Below are 21676 nucleotides of genomic sequence, written 5' to 3' on the forward strand. Positions count from 1 at the left end.
CAGAAACAGCAACAGCAGCAGCAACAACAACGTTTGTCGAAATATATGGATGAAGGACAAACATATGACAAATGTAATTCCTCGAATGAAAGATTACCAACACGTACCTATCCCTCGCAAAAGAGCAACAATACAACTGGAGTTACTAACGCTGATGTAACACTTTTTAATAGCAGTAAAAAGTCACGAAACGAAACAGCTGAACGCAATCGTTATTCAATGGCAGCCACTGCAACACACAAAACTAGTCCGAAACGTGAGCGACGACGTTCACCTTCATCATCAACGTCCAAAGTCAATTCAGCTCCGCCCACAATGAAGGATAGCAACTTTTTCGGTAGCAACTCTTCACCGACCAGACTCAATAACAAACAACTCTCGCCTACCTCGCAGAGCTCAGGTCAACGTAAATATTCCTCCAGTTCTTCATCCGGTGGCAGTGAGCGCTATAAAGACGGCATACTATTTCCCTTCGATCGTGAGGCTATCGACTATGAACGCATACAGCGTGAATGTTTTGCATTAAAGGAACACTCTAGTTCCTCAACCACTACCAGCGATTCAGATGAACCGGAACCCTGTTCGGTTTATGAAAGATCGAAGGCTACAATTTCACCCAAACCCACTGAATTCTATAAACAATACAGCTTACTCTCGCAAAAGGAACAGCAGCAGCAACAACATTCACAAACATCATCTCGTAAAAATTCTAAACGCTTACGTTCCGATTCTTTAGCACAAAAGTATATACCCAAATCGGATGCATTTAGTCCTAAATCAAAAACCAGCTCTCCCACCCACAATGCCCATCATTCGCCCAACTCGCAAATAGAATTAAATAAATTCGAGGATATCGCCTCGAAATTTGATCAAATGCCACCAAAACATGGTTCGATTGTCAATCTAGCCACAAAAACCACTAGCCCTCTGTCCAGCTGCGGTCAAATATCGAATTTGAAAAACAACAACAACAATTACATGAGCAACAACAATATTGAGAGCATATCATCAAATGCTAGTAGTCCTAGTAACTCACGTAGCACCACACCACCGCTGCCCAATCTACGCGTTGACTTTTTCATGGAAAAGTCAACGCAATCGCGCAAAAAATCATTTAAAAATAAACCAAAAACAGCCTCAGCCATCGAGGAAGTGGATACGATCACAACAGCAAATACAGCACACGACTTTTTGGGTGACTGCCAATATGTAGTAGGTAGTAGCAATGTTTCAGCAGCGGCTAATGTTGTCATTAATTCAGGTGGCCCTATTAACGTAACAGCCAATCCAATGGAGGTAGCCGCTGTCTGTACGCAACCGAGAGCAACAATTGTCGTCCAACAAGTAAGTTTAACTCTCTCAATTACACTTTTTAATGCAGTGGAAACTGTAAAGTCATTATACGGAAGAATTTATTAATGTTTAAATATAATAAATATCTCTGGCATCATCATCATCAGATTAATTCGCTCTATTTATTAAGAAAAAAGCAGGGCTTTTAAAACGTTAACAAAAGTGAGTCAATTAAAGATCATTAATATTTACACCTAAAAGACAACAATAAACAGACAAAAAACACATTTGAATTGAAATGACTTTAATTGATTGTAAATTACGTGGGCGAGTAGATGGCCTCACGCATATTGCTGTAGGGAAATGCACTACATTCGACCCCAGGAAGGGGTTACTAGAACAATAAACTTATTGTTTTCAGAGGTGCAATTTCGTTTCCCCGAAATATCAACGTAAATATAAATAATTATGTTTTTTTGTTTATTTATAAAACCTTTATCACCGGAATTGTATATCGAAGGGAAATTTGCAAAGAAATGAACCGTTTAAATTTTAATATTTATCACATGGAACCACTGCGCAGTGGTTTAGAAGTATTTTTTCTAACTATTGAAATCGTTACGGAATATTACTTGATCGGGATTGAGGTGTTTTCAAGATGATTAACGGTTGTAGGTGGTCGTATGCCTCTTGCAGGTGATTGTATGAGGAAAGGGGTCATTGGGTTACCCCTCAAAGTTCTCGGTCGCTATAAAAAGTTAGACTCATTTAAGAAGGGTCTTATTTTTGAGAGTGTTTTTCCATAAAGGTCCCAATATTTTTTTTCTTTTATACAAAAACAATTTCTTAGGGACTATATACAAACTTTATACGATCCAAAAGGGAACTTAGACGCATTTAAGAAGGGTCGTATTTTTGAGAGCGTTTTTCCAAAAAGGTACCAATATATTTTTTTCTTTAATACAAAAACAATTTCTTCGGCACTATATACAAACTTTATACGATCCAAAAGGGAACTTAATGCATAAGTGTGCAAAATAAGATTTGGATGATTTAAGAGGGCACTGACACCACCAGCCTCATACAAAATTATTAAATTTTGATAAATACGATTTTGATTGGATTAAAAAAAAATATAAACGCAAATTACCGATCCTCATTATAAAATATGTTTAAAGACATTTTACTCGATAAAGAAATATGTTTGCAAATGGGTTAAAAAAATACAGAGTTTCCCGATTTAACTAATGTCTCAACCTATCATGATAAATTTGCTCTATAATATAATATCGAAATTTAAAATTTAATTTTAAATAATGACTATAATCATAATTAAATGTAATATTTCCAAAGCAATACGCCTATTATCTAAATTTATACAAATCTTGGCAATAAAAATGCTAAAAAATCAGTATTGATTTTTTTCACCTTAATACATCATACATTATCATTTAAAAAAAAAATTTGCCAAGAATCACAAAAACAACGAAATATATGAATAATTTTTTTTTATACTTAAATATGATATAATATTCGCCTTTTTTATTTTGAACATGAGTCAACAATTTTGAATAAAAAGAGGCATAACATGACAATTCAAAGCAAAATGTCACTGCCACACTTCCTAGATTTTAAGGCAAAATTAAAAATTTTATAAAGCATTAAACAAACAAACATTTTAATGAAAATTTATAACAAAAAATTTAAATTTATAAATAAAAATGCATTAAATAATTTCTCCCAATGTTACATACATACATATGTATTCACATAAATATTTACTGCTTACAATTTAATAAAAAGGATTCTGATGAGTTTATCAACAAATTTGTTTGTTTATTTCCTCTTTTAATTTGCTTGTCAATTAATGTCAGTGGTTGAATATGTATTCACTTGTCAATTTTGCTCATCTCTTGACTTATTTCTGCATTTGATTGTTTTTGTTTTTAATGTAAAATGTTAATGTTAGTGTTTATTGTTCTTGTTGTTGTTGTTTCGTTAATGGTCATCTGCAGTATTTTACCTTTTTCCGGGAGATAACCATAAAGATTTGTATATTTGTATGTGCAATATTTAAAATTTAACTTTCAACCAAATCATTTTACTTGTTGATACCCTACTTCCTAAATATGGGTATATAAGATTAAATTATCAAATGGCCTTTATTTTAGATGGTTGCCCTGTATACCAGCTTTAATAAACAATCCTCATAATTTCCGATATTAAAATATTAATATCAACAGACTGTATACTAAACGTTATACTATTCACTAGACTATACTCGACTAGACTATAGACTAGTCTAGACTAGACTATAGACTAGACTATAGACTAGACTATAGACTAGACTATAGACTAGACTATAGACTAGACTATAGACTAGACTATAGACTAGACTATAGACTAGACTATAGACTAGACTATAGACTAGACTATAGACTAGACTATAGACTAGACTATAGACTAGACTATAGACTAGACTATAGACTAGACTATAGACTAGACTATAGACTAGACTATAGACTAGACTATAGACTAGACTATAGACTAGACTATAGACTAGACTATAGACTAGACTATAGACTAGACTATAGACTAGACTATAGACTAGACTATAGACTAGACTATAGACTAGACTATAGACTAGACTATAGACTAGACTATAGACTAGACTATAGACTAGACTATAGACTAGACTATAGACTAGACTATAGACTAGACTATAGACTAGACTATAGACTAGACTATAGACTAGACTATAGACTAGACTATAGACTAGACTATAGACTAGACTATAGACTAGACTATAGACTAGACTATAGACTAGACTATAGACTAGACTATAGACTAGACTATAGACTAGACTATAGACTAGACTATAGACTAGACTATAGACTAGACTATAGACTAGACTATAGACTAGACTATAGACTAGACTATAGACTAGACTATAGACTAGACTATAGACTAGACTATAGACTAGACTATAGACTAGACTATAGACTAGACTATAGACTAGACTATAGACTAGACTATAGACTAGACTATAGACTAGACTATAGACTAGACTATAGACTAGACTATAGACTAGACTATAGACTAGACTATAGACTAGACTATAGACTAGACTATAGACTAGACTATAGACTAGATTATAGACTAGACTATAGACTAGACTATAGACTAGACTATAGACTAGACTATAGACTAGACTATAGACTAGACTATAGACTAGACTATAGACTAGACTATAGACTAGACTATAGACTAGACTATAGACTAGACTATAGACTAGACTATAGACTAGACTATAGACTAGACTATAGACTAGACTATAGACTAGACTATAGACTAGACTATAGACTAGACTATAGACTAGACTATAGACTAGACTATAGACTAGACTATAGACTAGACTATAGACTAGACTATAGACTAGACTATAGACTACACTATAGACTAGACTATAGACTATACTATAGATTAAACTATAGAATACACTAGATTATAGTCTTTAGACTAAACTATAGACCCTAGAGTTGGTAATAGCTAATAGCCAGTGACGAATATTTAAATTTTTGTAATTATATGACAGATCAAAGATAAGATGCAAATATTAATTTAATTTTTTTCAATTTCTATGTGTTTCTAATAAAAATTGTTTAAACTTCTCTGAATCATCTTTATCCAAGACCAGAACTATGTAAAATGGGGTCACATTATTTTTCTATCTAAATTATTTAGAATAATTTTAACATTTTCATAAAAAATAATTTTTCTTTGAAAATGATTACTACACCATTTCCAAAAATTTATATTTATACTGAAAATGGTGTTGACATTAGAAAATATAATATGAATGTTAGTGTAACATGAAGTCGACCACATACACTTTTAAACGTTTCAATATCTATGATTTCTATGTCAAAGTCAACATTGATTTTTAAGATCAAAATATTAAATATATTTTTGATATTCAATTACGTTTAGTTCAATGCCCAAAACACAATACTATACACTTAAATTCAACGCGATCGCTATATGATCAAATACTTTTTTTCTTTTTATTTACATTCATAAATCCCCGGCCTCCTGCTGGGCCCCTTTATAATAACAGGTGCAAATAAACAATTGACGTGATCTCGTTTTAAATGTTTCTACAAAATGCCCCTTCATAATAATTTCTGTACATTTCGCAAACATAGAGATTATTTTTGGTGAACATCTCATGTTTTCCACGAAAAAATATTGTATGTTAAATTTTTTGTTTTCAGAATTTTCTTTCTCTCCAGCGTGAGTTGTGGTGTATGTCTCTTGTCTTGTCAAGCCGCTAAGAAAATCTCTTCGCATCTCTACGTGTGAACAGTTTTCACACAATTTTCTTTTTCTTCTTCTTGAGATTTTCTTGTCTGATTTAGTTTATAAAAACCATTGTATTGTTAAGATCACTTATTATTTGTTTACGATACGCCTTTCAGTGCACAATATAAAATTGAAAATTAAAAAAATTGAAAACAATATTATAATTAAAATTGATAAAAAAAATATATAGTAAAAGAAAGATTTTCTTTTACGTTTGTTTTATTTAAAAACACTTTTTTTTTTAAATTAATGGACTCTGAGCGCTTTGAAAACAATAAAACCAAACAATATATGTGTAATTAACAAAATTTATAATAATAAATATATAAACAAAACAACTATTATTTATTTAAGTGGCAAAACGCTTAAACATTAAAGTGTAATAAACAAATATTAAAAAGAGAAATTTAGTGCTTCGCATTGAAAACTATAATAACACAAATATTTGAATTAAATTCAAAATTATGGATCCTTTATATAAACGGATTTGTAGAAGATTTTCAAAAAAGGGTATTAGGGTAAGTTTATTTTTATAATAACAAACTCTTAAAGCTTCCAACCAACTTCAATTCTAATTTAAATTTTCGGACATAACTTAAAAAACTTCAGCCTATATGTTTCAAAATTGTGTTACTAATTTTGACAGTTTCGTTATATTTTGACAGTAAATTTTTATTTGTTTTTATGGTTTCGTACATTACAGTAATTTAAATTACATACTTCAAACTGTCATTCATATTTTTTTAATATTTTCATATTTAATAAGGCTTTAAATTATCTGTTAAATGTCATGTTATACATGAGTCAAATTATTAATTATTATGACATTTTAATAAATTTTAATTTGAAAATCTTATAAAATGTTTAACGAAAATTTATAAAAGAAAGTGTTCAGGAGAAATTGAACTCGTTTCACCATAATTTCTAGAATGCATGCTTTAACTAGGATTCTATTTATAGTTGAAATAAAAAAGTCGACTTTTTGCAATTTGTGAAAAGTCGACATTGTGACTTTTTTCAATGTATGAAAAAATGGCTTTTGGATTTTTTTAAGTTTGAAATTGTCGGCTTTTCGAACTTCTTTTATTATCAACTTTACGACATTTATTTACAAAATCAATTACATATTTGACTCTTTTCCTACACAATATTCGACTACGACGAATTTTTCAAACAAAAGTCTATTATACAAATTTCAATATTTTGAATTTTTCTTATAACTTGTATATTTGTTTGATATTATATTATTGATATTATTAGTCTAGTCTATAGTCTAGTCTATAGACTAGACTATAGTCTAGTCTATAGTCTAGTCTATAGTCTAGTCTATAGTCTAGTCTATAGTCTAGTCTATAGTCTAGTCTATAGTCTAGTCTATAGTCTAGTCTATAGTCTAGTCTATAGTCTAGTCTATAGTCTAGTCTATAGTCTAGTCTATAGTCTAGTCTATAGTCTAGTCTATAGTCTAGTCTATAGTCTAGTCTATAGTCTAGTCTATAGTCTAGTCTATAGTCTAGTCTATAGTCTAGTCTATAGTCTAGTCTATAGTCTAGTCTATAGTCTAGTCTATAGTCTAGTCTATAGTCTAGTCTATAGTCTAGTCTATAGTCTAGTCTATAGTCTAGTCTATAGTCTAGTCTATAGTCTAGTCTATAGTCTAGTCTGTAGTCTAGTCTGTAGTCTAGTCTATAGTCTAGTCTGTAGTCTAATCTATAGTCTAGTCTATAGTCTAGTCTATAGTCTAGTCTATAGTCTAGTCTATAGTCTAGTCTATAGTCTAGTATGTCTAGTCTATAGTCTAGTCTATAGTCTAGTCTATAGTCTAGTCTATAGTCTAGTCTATAGTCTAGTCTATAGTCTAGTCTATAGTCTAGTCTAGTCTAGTCTATAGTCTAGTCTATAGTCTAGTCTATAGTCTAGTCTATAGTCTAGTCTATAGTCTAGTCTATAGTCTAGTCTATAGTCTAGTCTATAGTCTAGTCTATAGTCTAGTCTATAGTCTAGTCTATAGTCTAGTCTATAGTCTAGTCTATAGTCTAGTCTATAGTCTAGTCTATAGTCTAGTCTATAGTCTAGTCTATAGTCTAGTCTATAGTCTAGTCTATAGTCTAGTCTATAGTCTAGTCTATAGTCTAGTCTATAGTCTAGTCTATAGTCTAGTCTATAGTCTAGTCTATAGTCTAGTCTATAGTCTAGTCTATAGTCTAGTCTATAGTCTAGTATCTAGTCTATAGTCTAGTCTATAGTCTAGTCTATAGTCTAGTCTATAGTCTAGTCTATAGTCTAGTCTATAGTCTAGTCTATAGTCTAGTCTATAGTCTAGTCTATAGTCTAGTCTATAGTCTAGTCTATAGTCTAGTCTATAGTCTAGTCTATAGTCTAGTCTATAGTCTAGTCTATAGTCTAGTCTATAGTCTAGTCTATAGTCTAGTCTATAGTCTAGTCTATAGTCTAGTCTATAGTCTAGTCTATAGTCTAGTCTATAGTCTAGTATATAGTAGTCTAGTCTATAGTCTAGTCTATAGTCTAGTCTATAGTCTAGTCTATAGTCTAGTCTATAGTCTAGTCTATAGTCTCTATAGTCTAGTCTATAGACTAGTCTATAGTCTAGTCTATAGTCTAGTCTATAGTCTAGTCTATAGCCTAGTATATAGTCTGTAACGTAGTCTATAGTCTAGTCTATAGTCTAGTCTGTAGTCTAGTCTATATTCTAGTCTATAGTCCAGTCTACAGTCTTGTCTACAGTCTTGTCTATAGTCTAGTCTATAGTCTGTAACGTAGTCTATAGTCTAGTCTATAGCCTATTCTATAATCTTTTCTAAAGTCTACATAATAGCCTAGTCTATATAAACTCTCTTCTTATATAAATTTAAAAGTAATCTTACATTAACATATTTTTCTGTATCCTTTTTTATTGCATTTTATAAATGATTTGTATCCATTTGCCATTTCAGCCGTCCCTTAGTTTAGATAATACCATTGAAACATTGTTAATTAAAAATGAAAATGATTTCATAAGTGTTGAACAGGACAAGGATCCACAGAATATAATAACATTATCTGCACGTAAACGTCATTCGCAGCAATTCCATCAAGCACCCAATACAGCAGGAACTCAACATCAAAGTTATCAACAGCAGCAGCAACAAAAACGTGATGAAAATATGCGACAATTATTGGATGTAACAAATACTTTGACATTTGAGGAATTAAGAGATTTTGAAATGCGGTAAGTGCTAACTGATAAATATAAAGTTCAAATGAACTCTAAATAATAGAGAAAACAAAACTAAATTTTTATAGTTATGGTTCACCACATCACAGTCGTTCGCAGTCAGTTAAAACACCGGGTAGCAGAGCATCGGGTCGTCCCAATCAATTGTGTTTGCCACAGCAAAGATCAAGGTAATGGTTTTATTGTTGAAATAAGTTTGTTGTTTTTAATCAAACATTTCTTTTTATTTTATTTTTGTTAATAAACAGAGTGGCCTCTATGCCTAATACTGGTGTGGAAGAAGAGTATTATAGATTAAGACATTTCTCCATAACCGGCAAGGGAGTGATAAATCGTGGTGATTCCTTAAAAAGTAGACGCAGTAAATCAAATAACAGTGTGGCAAGTTCAAATTCAAGGTAAGCAATTCATTTTATCTCAAGGTCCTTAATTTTAACGAACTCTTATTTAATATAAACCATAAATTTGATATTATTTATTTATTCCATCAATAGCAATGAACATTTAACTACCCAATTACAACCTACCCAAGTCCACTCTGCTCGTAACTCAGCCACTTGCAGTTTAGCTTCAAGTCGTGAAAGCAGTACTTCAAATCCAGGCAGTGGTCCTTACAGGTAATTATGACTTCTTCATATAACAAATAATATCTGAAGCATTTATATTTTTTGTTAATATTAAATTTATGTTTTCTTTTTCGTATTTCATTTTAGAGTCCTTATGCTGGGCGCTACCGCTGTGGGTAAAAGTTCTTTGGTCTCTCAGTTTATGACCTCTGAATATTTACATGCTTACGATACTAGTATTGGTAAGTTTTTGTTAAGATTTTGATTTTAAAAATCTTTCAAAATTATATATTCATCCAAACCATTTTATTATAAGTAGATTATTATTTGATTTTAAATCATTTCCGCTTAAAAGCTTTAAAACTTTTTTTTTTGTTAAGTAATCTATCTCTAAACTAGAAAAATCTTAAATATTTTATTATAATTTTAGCTGTTTGTGTTTTAGTGAAAATTTTCTTTATAAATCTTTAAAACATTTTTTCAAAATTGCTAGTTATTTATGTTAGTTTTTAGAGCATTTGTGAGCTATTCAGATTAAGCAAATTATAAGCTCTTCTCTCTTTGAAATAGTCTATTAACTGATTTATCGACTAATACTTACCTATTTTGACTAGTCTATTAACTAATTTTTGTTGCAGTTAGTTATGGAAAAGTCGACTGACTAGTCTACGGACTAGCTTTTGTTCTAGTATATGGATCAGTATTTGAACTAGTATATGAACAAGTCTATTGACTATTCTATTGATTTGTGGACTGACTAGTCTATTAACTGGTCTATGGAACTATCTATTACTTGTTATATGGACAGTCTATTGACTAATCTGTGGACCTATCTATTGACTAGTTTAATGACTATTCTATTTACTAGTATATTGACTAATCCATTGATCCATTGACTAGTATATTACCTGTTCTATGGATAGTCTATTAACAAGTCTATTGACTAATCTATGGAGTAGTCTATGAACAACATTTACTAGTCTATTGACTATTATATTTACTAGTCTGTGTACTAGTAAATGATGCAGTCTACTGATTAGTTTATTGAGTGGTCTGTTGACTAGTCTTATGAGTCTATGTCTATGGCTAGTCTATCGACTAACCTATGGACTATAGACTAGGCAATGGACTAGACTATTGAATAATCTTAAACTAGTCAACGGATCCATCTATGCACTAGTCTATTCACTAGAATATTGGCTAGTCAATGGACGAGTCTATGGATTAGTTCATGGATAAGTCTAGTGAATAGTCTATGAAATAGGTTAACGACTATTATATGAATCAGTCTGACAAGTCTGAGTGGTCTGTTGACTAGTCTTTAGGCCAGTGTATGGATTAGTCTATTTACTAGTCCGTTGACTAGTCTATGGATGAGCTTATTCACTAGTATATTGGTTAGTCTGTCGACTAATCTATGAACTGGGCTATGGACTAGTCTATTGATTAGTCCTATTCACTTGTCTATTGACTAGTTTATGAACTAGTGTACGGATCCGTATATGGTCTTATCTATTCACTAGTTTATGACTTTTGACTAGACTATTCACTAGTCGATTGATATGAAATAGTTTATCGCCAAGTCTATCTGATTTTATGAGTCTATGGATTAGTCTATGTAATAATCTTTAGAATATTTCATCTAGTCTGAAATATTTCTATTTGCACGCGATCTAGAACTAGTTATTTCAATACAAATACTAAAATTCTTTCAGCTTAATTAAATTGAAAACGTTTTTAATAAAATTTTTATACTTTGTAATTTCTACTTTCATATATATCAATCTGTAAAAATCTAAATATTCAATAGCATTCGGCTAAATCTAAAAATGTTCATGTGTATATTATAAAACTGAAAAGTTTTCGCAGTAAAACAGCCATGAGCTCACATGTCCTTTGCACGCAATAATAGTTATTTATCCTTGTACTTTTTTTTTATTTCACTTTGTTCTATCTATCTTTTAATTACATTTTCTTTGTATGGCATCAATACGAATCCATTAAAAATGTTACTAATCTAGTTTAAAAACTAACAACAAACAAACAGTTAAAATAAGTAAAATCAAATCAACAGTCATAAACATAATATTTGCTTTTAACAGAAATTAAAGCAAATTTAAAAAGTTTAAAATATTGATTTAAAGGAACTATAACATACTTACAGCTTATTTTTTGCTATTTACTTTGCACTTTTAATAAATTTAGTTTAGTTAATTTTATTATGAAATCTTCTGTTTTATTTAATTTTTTATTATTATTTCATTTAAACTGTAAAAATATTTTTAACAAATTCTTCTGAAATACAAAAATTTTGTTTTAAAATTGTTTAATAATAACCTGCAATCTATTTTAATCCAATTTAATACAAACAAACAATTTATTTAATACGATGGACTTGCAGGCAATAATTGTAACATTCGTATACATATCGAAAAACCCGCTGACGGTAAACAAACAAAAAAAAATAACACAAATAAATAATAAATATTGCATAAATAATCAAATTAAACCATTAGTTTATAAACCAAACAAACTGTTCTAAAATGTTCAATATTTTTAAATTCAAATTCATTTGGTTTTATATAGTTTCTACTTTGCTTTCTTGTTGCTCTGTTTTTAATCACGTTTACTATACATATGTATTTAAATAATATTGAAAATAGCTTTTTGTTACTTATTAAATCAAATCAACCAAAAAAAAAAAGAACTAATACATTTCTAGTAATAAACGCAAATACATAAATATATTACTTTTATATTTTCATAATTGCAAACTATAGAATACGTCAATTCACAACAATAAGAGTATAAATAGCAAATAATAAAAAATATTACAGCTTAAAATGCACATATTCATTACAAACCCATCATATATCGATCATTTATGGAACTCATCAAGCCAACATACAACCAACATACTTATAACACGCATACAATATTCAATACTGTTCAGTTCTTGCAGTATAAAAAAAAAAGGAACCCACACCTTACAAATACAAAACAAATCCTTTCAACTTTTTGAATATAATTTGATATTTGGTTCATTTATCAAACCCCCACACATACCCCCATCATACCGTCATACACACACATACATACACCCATTGGCATTTACATTATATCGAAAATTTTTTCACTTTCATAATAGACTTGACCCAATCGACCAAACACAATTACAATGTTACAACCAACAATAATGATTCAGGGAAAAAATCTAAAGAAAAAAGGAAAACACATCCATTTATTTCAGAACGAAAAAAAAAATGGGAAAAACGCAATGAACTTGACACATTTTTAATTGGTTTGATTCACGTCCATATTCAGGTCTTTTATTTAGTATTTTTTCTCATTTCTCTGATTATCTGTCTGTCCCTCAATTTTAGTTGAGTTATTTTTTTTTTTTTCCTTAAAGGTTACAAATGCATGCAGTTAAAACCCATTTTTGTTTTAATTTCAAATTGCCTTCTTTTTAACCTTTAAAAAAATTTAATAACAATTAGTGTTAACAAAATGTATTTCTTTTGCTTAGGACACTTGCAAAAAAAGTCATCATTTATTTCAAAATTAAGTGTTAAATATCCGAAACAATCTCAGAAATCCTATAAACTTTCACCAAGGTTGTGCCAGCAGAAATGTGCACAATACTGTGAAACAGGTATCTTCAATATTTGTTTAAACCTTAGAGGGATAAATTGTAGTAATTCGCCATGATTATAATTTTTATATCTTTTATTTCTAATAGAAACACACTCCCCGTGTTTTTCCAATGCACAAATTTAGTGATTTCAGAACCGAAATTAAATTTTGAATATTTTATTTTGTATATAGAATTCCGAGGATTTGTAATTCACAATATGTACTCCCTTTCAAGAATTCTAATGAAAATTGTAATTTTTCGGATTTCTTGGTGAAATTTTGTATTTTCGGTGATTTTTTTTTTTTTTTTTTTTTTTGTAAAAAATTTAAATTTTTAGAGTCTTTGGTGACAATTTGATTTTTACAGAATTTTCAGTGATCATTTAAATTATAATTCGACTTTAATAGAAAATCTTGGTAGAACGCTCCGTTGACTGAACTAAAACTGAACTAGAACTGAACTAGAACTGACTAAACTGAACTAGAACTGAACTAGAACTGAACTAGAACTGAACTAGAACTGAACTAGAACTGAACTAGAGACTGAACTAGAACTGAACTAGAACTAACTAGACTAACGAGAACTGACTAGAACTGAACTGAACTGAACTAGAACGAACTAGAACTGAACTATGAACTGAACTAGAACTGAACTAGAACTGAACTAGAACTGAACTAAGAACTGAACTAGAACTGACTAGAACTGAACTAGAACTGAACTAGAACTGAACTAGAACTGAACTAGAACTGAACTAGAACTGAACTAGAACTGAACTAGAACTGAACTAGAACTGAACTAGAACTGAACTAGAACTGACTACTAGAACTGAACTAGAACTGAAACTAGAACTGAACTAGAACTGAACTAGAACTGAACTAGAACTGAACTAGAACTGAACTAGAACTGAACTAGAACTGAACTAGAACTGAACTAGAACTGAACTAGAACTGAACTAGAACTGAACTAGAACTGAACTAGAACTGAACTAGAACTGAACTAGAACTGAACTAGAACTGAACTAGAACTGAACTAGAACTGAACTAGAACTGAACTAGAACTGAACTAGAACTGAACTAGAACTGAACTAGAACTGAACTAGAACTGAACTAGAACTGAACTAGAACTGAACTAGAACTGAACTAGAACTGAACTAGAACTGAACTAGAACTGAACTAGAACTGAACTAGAACTGAACTAGAACTGAACTAGAACTGAACTAGAACTGAACTAGAACTGAACTAGAACTGAACTAGAACTGAACTAGAACTGAACTAGAACTGAACTAGAACTGAACTAGAACTGAACTAGAACTGAACTAGAACTGAACTAGAACTGAACTAGAACTAGAACTGAACTAGAACTGAACTAGAACTGAACTAGAACTGAGAGCTAGAACTGAACTAGAACTGAAACTAGAACTGAACTAGAACTGAAACTAGACACTGAACTAAGAACTGAACTAGAACTGAACTAGAACTGAACTAGAACGGAACTGAACGAACTGGAACTGAACTAGAAGTGAAACTAGAACTGAACAGAACTGAACTAGAACTGAACTAGAACTGAACTAGAACTGAACTGAATGAACTAGAACTAGAACTGAACTAGAACTGAACTAGAACTGAACTGAACTAAACTGAACTAGAACTGAACCGAACTAGAACTGAAAGAACTGTACTGGAACTGAACTTGAACTAGGCCTGAACTAGCACTGAATTAGAACCGAAGTAGAACAGAACTAGAACTGAATTAGAAATCAACTGGTACAGTACTGAAATTACATTCCGAACAAGTTGTTTGTTTACTTACTCTGAAGACCGAATTAATTTAACTTTCGATCAGAATGGAATTCAGTGACAGAAGTCTAGTATTTAAACTTTTTTGGATTCTGCTGAATTCTTGTAAATAAAAATTTTTACATAAATCCTCAAAGATAATCCTATCTACTTGTTTGTAATAAATACATAAGTACTTCCGAAATAATGAAACAGTTTGTAATTTTGAAAAGTTCTAGTTGAAATCCTAAAACTTAAAATACATTTTACATTTTTCAAAACACTTGCCTCTCACACTTTTCACAGCTTCTTCATGTTAACATCCTTCTCACCACAAACATCACCATCATCATCATTATTACCCATTAATATTTTGTTGTGTTCAAATAAAAGTACATATTTTGGTTTTATTCCAACCGTTAAATTTTGAAAACGAATAAAATCAAAACAACAGCAACAAAATGTATGTGATATTTATGTCTGGCATCGTTATTTATGAATAAATAAAAAAGTAATATGAACAAATTTAATAATATCCTTTGTTTATAATAAAAATCAAATACATACAAACGTACACAAATAAACATAAACATACATACATACAATCCATAATAAAAATATAAATATATCAGTCAATCTATTAATCAATCAGACAGACAGATATTCAAACGCACACATTTATATAATTTTTCCATTGCATACACACATACATACATACCCTTATGTTATATAAAATTATATATTTAAATACACACATACTACTAATAAACACAATTTTCTTTATTTATATAATAAAATATTCCTTTAGAGATTTTTATTATTAAACGATTAATTCGAAATTTGTTACTGCACGTACATTCACTCAGTTTATTTTATTTTGTTCTCTCTCATTTGATTTTTTTTCAAATTTTCCACTTGATAAAGTTTTTACTATGTTCATGTTTTTGCTTATTTCAAATTTAAGTTAATTGTATTTATTTTGTTTTCTTTTGGAATTTAATGTTTAGATGATGACTCGGGTGAAAAATCTGTTTCAGTATTGTTGAGTGGCGAAGAATCGGAATTAATATTTATTGATCATCCATATGCCGAAATGACGGTGAGTTAATTATTTGTGATTTAGAACAGAAATAGAACATAACCTGATAAGAACTAGAACTGAATTAGAACTGAACTAGAACTGAACTAGAACTGAACTAGAACTGAACTAGAACTGAACTAGAACTGAACTAGAACTGAACTAGAACTGAACTAGAACTGAACTAGAACTGAACTAGAACTGAACTAGAACTGAACTAGAACTGAACTAGAACTGAACTAGAACTGAACTAGAACTGAACTAGAACTGAACTAGAACTGAACTAGAACTGAACTAGAACTGAACTAGAACTGAACTAGAACTGAACTAGAACTGAACTAGAACTGAACTAGAACTGAACTAGAACTGAACTAGAACTGAACTAGAACTGAACTAGAACTGAACTAGAACTGAACTAGAACTGAACTAGAACTGAACTAGAACTGAACTAGAACTGAACTAGAACTGAACTAGAACTGAACTAGAACTGAACTAGAACTGAACTAGAACTGAACTAGAACTGAACTAGAACTGAACTAGAACTGAACTAGAACTGAACTAGAACTGACTGAACTAGAACTGAACTAGAACTGAACTAGAATCTGAACTAGAACTGAACTAGAACTGAACTAGAACTGAACTAGAACTGAACTAGAACTGAACTAGAACTGAAACTGAACTAGAACTGAACTAGAACTGACTAGAACTGACCTAGAACTGAACTAGAACTGAACTAGAACTGAACTAGAACTAGAATGACTGAACTAGAACTAGAACTGAACGAACTAACTAGACTGAACTAGAACTAGAACTGAACTAGAACTAAACTAGAACTGAACTAGAACTGAACTAGAACTGAACTAGAAATGAACTAGAACTGAACTGGAACTAAACTAGAACTGAACTAGAACTGAACTAGAACTAAACTAGAACTGAACTAGAATAAAATTGTAATTGAGCTAGGACTGAAGTGGAAGATAAATTTAAACTTTTTTTCTTTTTTCCTCTTAGCCCGATGATTGCCTAAGTAGTTATGATCCACATGGTTATTGTGTTATCTATTCTGCCTCCGATCGTAGTAGTTTCAGTGTGGCCGAACATATTTTACAAGTATTATGGACTAATCAAAATATTGCCCAAAAGGCGGTAATTTTAGTGGCAAATAAGGCCGATTTGGCACGCAGTCGTCTAGTGAGTGCAGAAGGTTAGTATCCCTAAACTACTAAATGACTATATATGTACTTTACTAATTAAAAATATATATATATTTCTCTTTACAGAGGGCAAAGCTATGGCGACCGCATATGATTGTAAATTTATAGAAACTTCAGTGGGTATTAATCATAATGTAGATGAATTATTGGTGGGTTTATTATCACAAATACGTTTAAAATTGGAAAATCCCGAAAAATCTAGGTAATTATATAAAAATGTTTAAAATTATAACAACAATACAAAAGAATTTTATTTTTTTAAAATAAACTAGGGATATGTTTAGAAAACGTTCTATTAGAAAATCCAAGAGAAGAGCTTGTTCACCTTTAAGTGGAGCTTGTTTAACCGGTGGCACTAACCCAAATACACCTATGGGTCCCACCAATAATATAATATCCGATGTCAACACACCACCTGGCAGTGCTCACAGCAGGTAAGTGTTATCCAGCTGTAGGGTAAAAAAAAAACAAAATTTATCTTTTTATATCTATATACTTTCAGTCCCCGTAAATATCGTGGTTCCCGTACATCTACCAGTCTAAAAGTCAAAGGTTTATTGGGTCGTGTCTGGGCTCGAGATTCAAAATCAAAAAGCTGTGAAAATTTACATGTTTTGTAAATGAGCGTTATAAATTTATTTATTCTTTATTTTTAGCGGAAAATTTAACCCAAAGATAATAAGTATTATTTACAACATTAATTTTTACAAAGAAAAAAAGAATGTTCTAGTCTATAATTTATTCTAAAGGATTAACTTAATTATTTTATCTTTAAGTTAAGCTAATAGCAAGTTTTACTAGAGTAAAATTTGAACTATTAATTATGGTTTGCAACTAAAAAACAACTAAAACAGCTAGATACATACATTTTGTTGAAAATGGGTCCACTTTAGAATGAATAGGCTAAAATATTGTATAATTAAAACTCTCGTATATACAGTACATTTTTTATAATAATTAAATGTTTAAAAAAATGTTTGTTAAAAATCAGAAAAATTCCATTTAAAGAAAACACAACTAACTAACATACATATGAATGTATTATTTCTTTTTTTAAATGTATTTTCAAAATATCTAAATGTTGTCAATGTGAAAATTTTTAAAATTCCCCTCCATTTTCCCTCCTTTTGAATGAAAAGTAAATATATATTAAATTATATAAAAGACATAATTAAGCAAATATTTACAAAATATTTGCTATTTAATAAATATAAGAATTTTATAAAAATAAGCAAAAAAAAAAGTCACGAGTTCTAAAACGCGTGTATTTAAAAAAATGGCAAAATAAGCAATATTTAAAATAAATTTATTCCAATTTAATTGTTGTAAACAAAAAAGTAATTATTACACACAAAACTTAAGGAACAACAATTGTTTTTTATTTATGATTAATTGTATATTTAACAGAAATTACACTATTAAATACCTATAAATTATAAATTTATTTATTAATAATTTATTTGTAAGTTTATTTTTTATTTAATAAAATATCGCACATTAAATATGCATTTAATATTTAATAATTATGTTGTTTTTTATTATTTTAAATTATTGCTCATTTAAAGTATAGTGTAAAATCTGTTTTATATATATATTTATATATACATATATAAAAGTTGTCAAAATTCTTCCTAGAAAAGTGTGCTTTTAATAAAATGGTTAACCTTAAATGCACACACATTCCATACATACAGTGCAGTTTAAAATTTATAAAATATTTATGTTTTATTTTTAATTTATTTAAAAATTAGTGAAGAAGCTTTTTAGTTCTAACTTCGTCTAACTTCGATTTATTAAAAAATTATGAAAACATAGACGTCTGTGGCCATATGATACATTCGGAAATTGACCCTAAATATGATCTTGGATGCAATATTGAACCTTTTGATTTAAGTGTATAAGACCTGCTGTTACATATTCCGATTGGAATGATTCCAATTTGAATCGATATTGTTTAATCTTCTTCAGTTTCTGAATTAACTACTTCCAGATCAAGTTTAAACATAACCACTCCAGATTCTCGAACAGCAACCTTAAAACTAGTGATGTTTTTATTACTTCTGGAACCCTCTCTCTGAAACAAGAATGATAATTTCTCAGCGCTTTCTCTCTATCTTAACAGTTACAAACATAAATCACAGAAAAAAAGAACCAGTTCTAGAACTGTTCTAAAGAAGGTGTATAAGTATGTTCTCTAAAGCATCCCTTGAACAAGTTAGGAAAGGCTAAACAGCAAATAGATGCAACTCAACTCGGAAACAATTGTAGTCCATTGTGTTCCCTTCTTCCCATAAGAATATATGTTTAACCTTAGTATGAAAACAATGCGAATAGAAAAGTTTGGAGCTAGACTGAGGGACTTTATCTGGTTCACGAAATTATTTAGATTCAGATATAACCTTCAATTGACAGAAAGCTAATAGATGGCATGGCTTTCATATAACAATATTTCCCAGTTCTTCTTTGAATCTATTATTATTTTTATCTGTGTTTTAGAACAATACCAAATTATTTGCTCAATTGTTTCTGGCTCCTCAATAGCATCGCATAACCTGCAGATGTTTCGTATGGTATTGTCCCATAAAAGTCCCTATTGAGCAATGCCTTGTTAATACTCCTTTCGTAACCCTTAGACTACATCTACCCAGTACAATTGCAATCTATTTTACTATTCCAGTATTGGTTGAAAATATAACAGAATCTTTCGAAGACCATTCTATAATAGTCACAGAAGGTTGGATTTACTGTCCTTTCACTTCTATTTAGGTCAAGTTCGTTCCCTAACTCATTTCCATGTAGTATTCTGGTACCCAAAACAACCATATTGCAAACAGTATCATGATAACACTTAGAACATTTGTACATTCTACAACCAGACACAAATATCCCATATGACATATCAATACTGTGCCCTTCTATAGAATGCCACTAAAAGACTTTAGACCGTAACAGTTCCGTTGATTTTCAGATTGCTCCGCTACACATTCCTTGGGTAGAATGAAACACCTTTATATGTACATGTCATCAGTATACACAACGACACCAGTGCTTGTGTTCATATTAGATCCGTCAATAAAAACTGTTTAACCCTTAAAGGGTTTGTCAGATCACAGACAATCGTCCCTATTCGGAAACTCTGTTGTGCCATAACAAATGACAAATTCGAAAGAAAATCATTGACTCCATACGTTTCCAATTTCAAACATTTATCAATTTTGTACTTAAAGGTATTGAAAAAAATACAACACTTTCAAAACTACAATTTATTTTAATTATTTGTTAATTTTTGTAAAAGAAATACATATAAATGTTAGACACTGTATGTCTGTTACTAAAGTTTTTATAATAGAATAAGACGAGTATTTAAAAGTGATGTTTATAATCTAAACTTTATATTTATTTTGAATTTAACTCATAGAAAAGCTTTTTTATACAAAAAAAATTGGCAATTGGTTAATTATTTATTGTTAAACTTTTTTTTACATTTTCAAAGCAAAAAAAACATAAAAAAGAATTCTTAGATGAAGGGACCATTAAAAACATTAATAATAATAATTGACACTAATGATCAAAAGTTAAAAATGTTTAACACCAAAAATTTAAACATAAACTGATAAAACCAACACATAGTAGTACTTTGTTGGTCCAGTTATTAGATAGTAACAATTAAAGAACATATTGTATTACAAAACAAGTTTATAATACTTAGTTCAAGTTTGTTATAGATAGATGAACATAAAGTAGAAGTTTGAGATATAATAAAGGTCAATAGAGTTTGACTAGATGTTTTTTATTTCAAGTTTTTAATTTGTTAATTTTTTTATACAAATAAAATTCGTAACGTATATAAAATATATAGATAATTTTATTATTAAATAAATAAAATATATACCAAAAGCCATTATTACTTAATTTTAAAATAAATGAAACGGATTTATAAGCAAAACAACATTTAAAAGGCAAATTTTTCATGTATTTTTCAGCATAAATATTTATATTAAAAAAAATAAAAACGTGAAAATACCTTTCATGTGTTTAAATTAAAGGAAAACTTTACGTGTAAATGTCGTTTTAAATTTATACATATTTAAATAATAACACAATTTAAATACAACATGCTGCACAATGGAATTTCATATTTAATAATAAAACAAAATTAAATAAAATATTTAATTAACACCTTAAAACATTATTTAAAAAAAATAATAATAATAATAATGTTAAACCTAAAAATATTTGTAATACCTTTAGTATGAAAGCATATTATGCAAATTTAAAAAAAAATCCGAATTAAATATAATTATAGTTAAACAAAACAACAACAAAATGAAGCATATAAACAAATTGTTATTTTTTTCCATGTTTTTTAAGTATAAATAATAAAATAATTGCAATTAAAAGAATTTTTCGTAGGATTAAAATGTTTTTTCCTTAATTAGAGTCCAGTATTTTCATGATTATTAATTATTATTATTATATTTATTATAAATGTAATTATCGTTAAAAAAAGAAACAT

General features: G+C 29.6%; 2 protein-coding genes across 3 annotated transcripts in view; both read left to right on the forward strand.

Annotated features, from left to right (window-relative positions):
• Nucleotides 1-5316, forward strand: part of LOC119601363 (mucin-5AC-like) — a 9033-nt gene extending 3717 nt beyond the window's left edge. The window contains exons 6-7 of the mRNA XM_037952277.1: nucleotides 10-1344; nucleotides 5284-5316. Coding sequence (XP_037808205.1) covers nucleotides 10-1344; nucleotides 5284-5316 — 1368 coding nt within the window. The remainder of the gene's footprint in view (nucleotides 1-9; nucleotides 1345-5283) is intronic.
• A 463-nt stretch (nucleotides 5317-5779) lies between these two features.
• LOC119601354 lies at nucleotides 5780-21054 on the forward strand. 2 transcript variants are annotated; one of them, XM_037952265.1, is made up of 12 exons: nucleotides 5780-6173; nucleotides 8610-8884; nucleotides 8959-9060; nucleotides 9139-9288; nucleotides 9385-9507; nucleotides 9604-9698; nucleotides 11858-11902; nucleotides 15876-15967; nucleotides 16958-17150; nucleotides 17227-17362; nucleotides 17433-17594; nucleotides 17663-21054. In XM_037952265.1, exons 1-12 carry the CDS (start codon nucleotides 6120-6122, stop codon nucleotides 17778-17780), a joined length of 1545 nt encoding a protein of 514 aa, XP_037808193.1. In that variant the 5' UTR covers nucleotides 5780-6119; the 3' UTR covers nucleotides 17781-21054. The 2 variants fall into 2 exon arrangements, with proteins under 2 accessions (XP_037808193.1, XP_037808194.1); XM_037952266.1 differs by lacking the exon at nucleotides 11858-11902 and having other exon boundaries at nucleotides 5783-6173.
• Nucleotides 21055-21676: the final 622 nt, after the last annotated feature.

This window comes from Lucilia sericata, unplaced genomic scaffold, assembly GCF_015586225.1.
Source record: "Lucilia sericata isolate MDLA Ls3-8-SP2 unplaced genomic scaffold, ASM1558622v1 Contig000159F_arrow, whole genome shotgun sequence".
NCBI lineage: Eukaryota > Metazoa > Arthropoda > Insecta > Diptera > Calliphoridae > Lucilia > Lucilia sericata.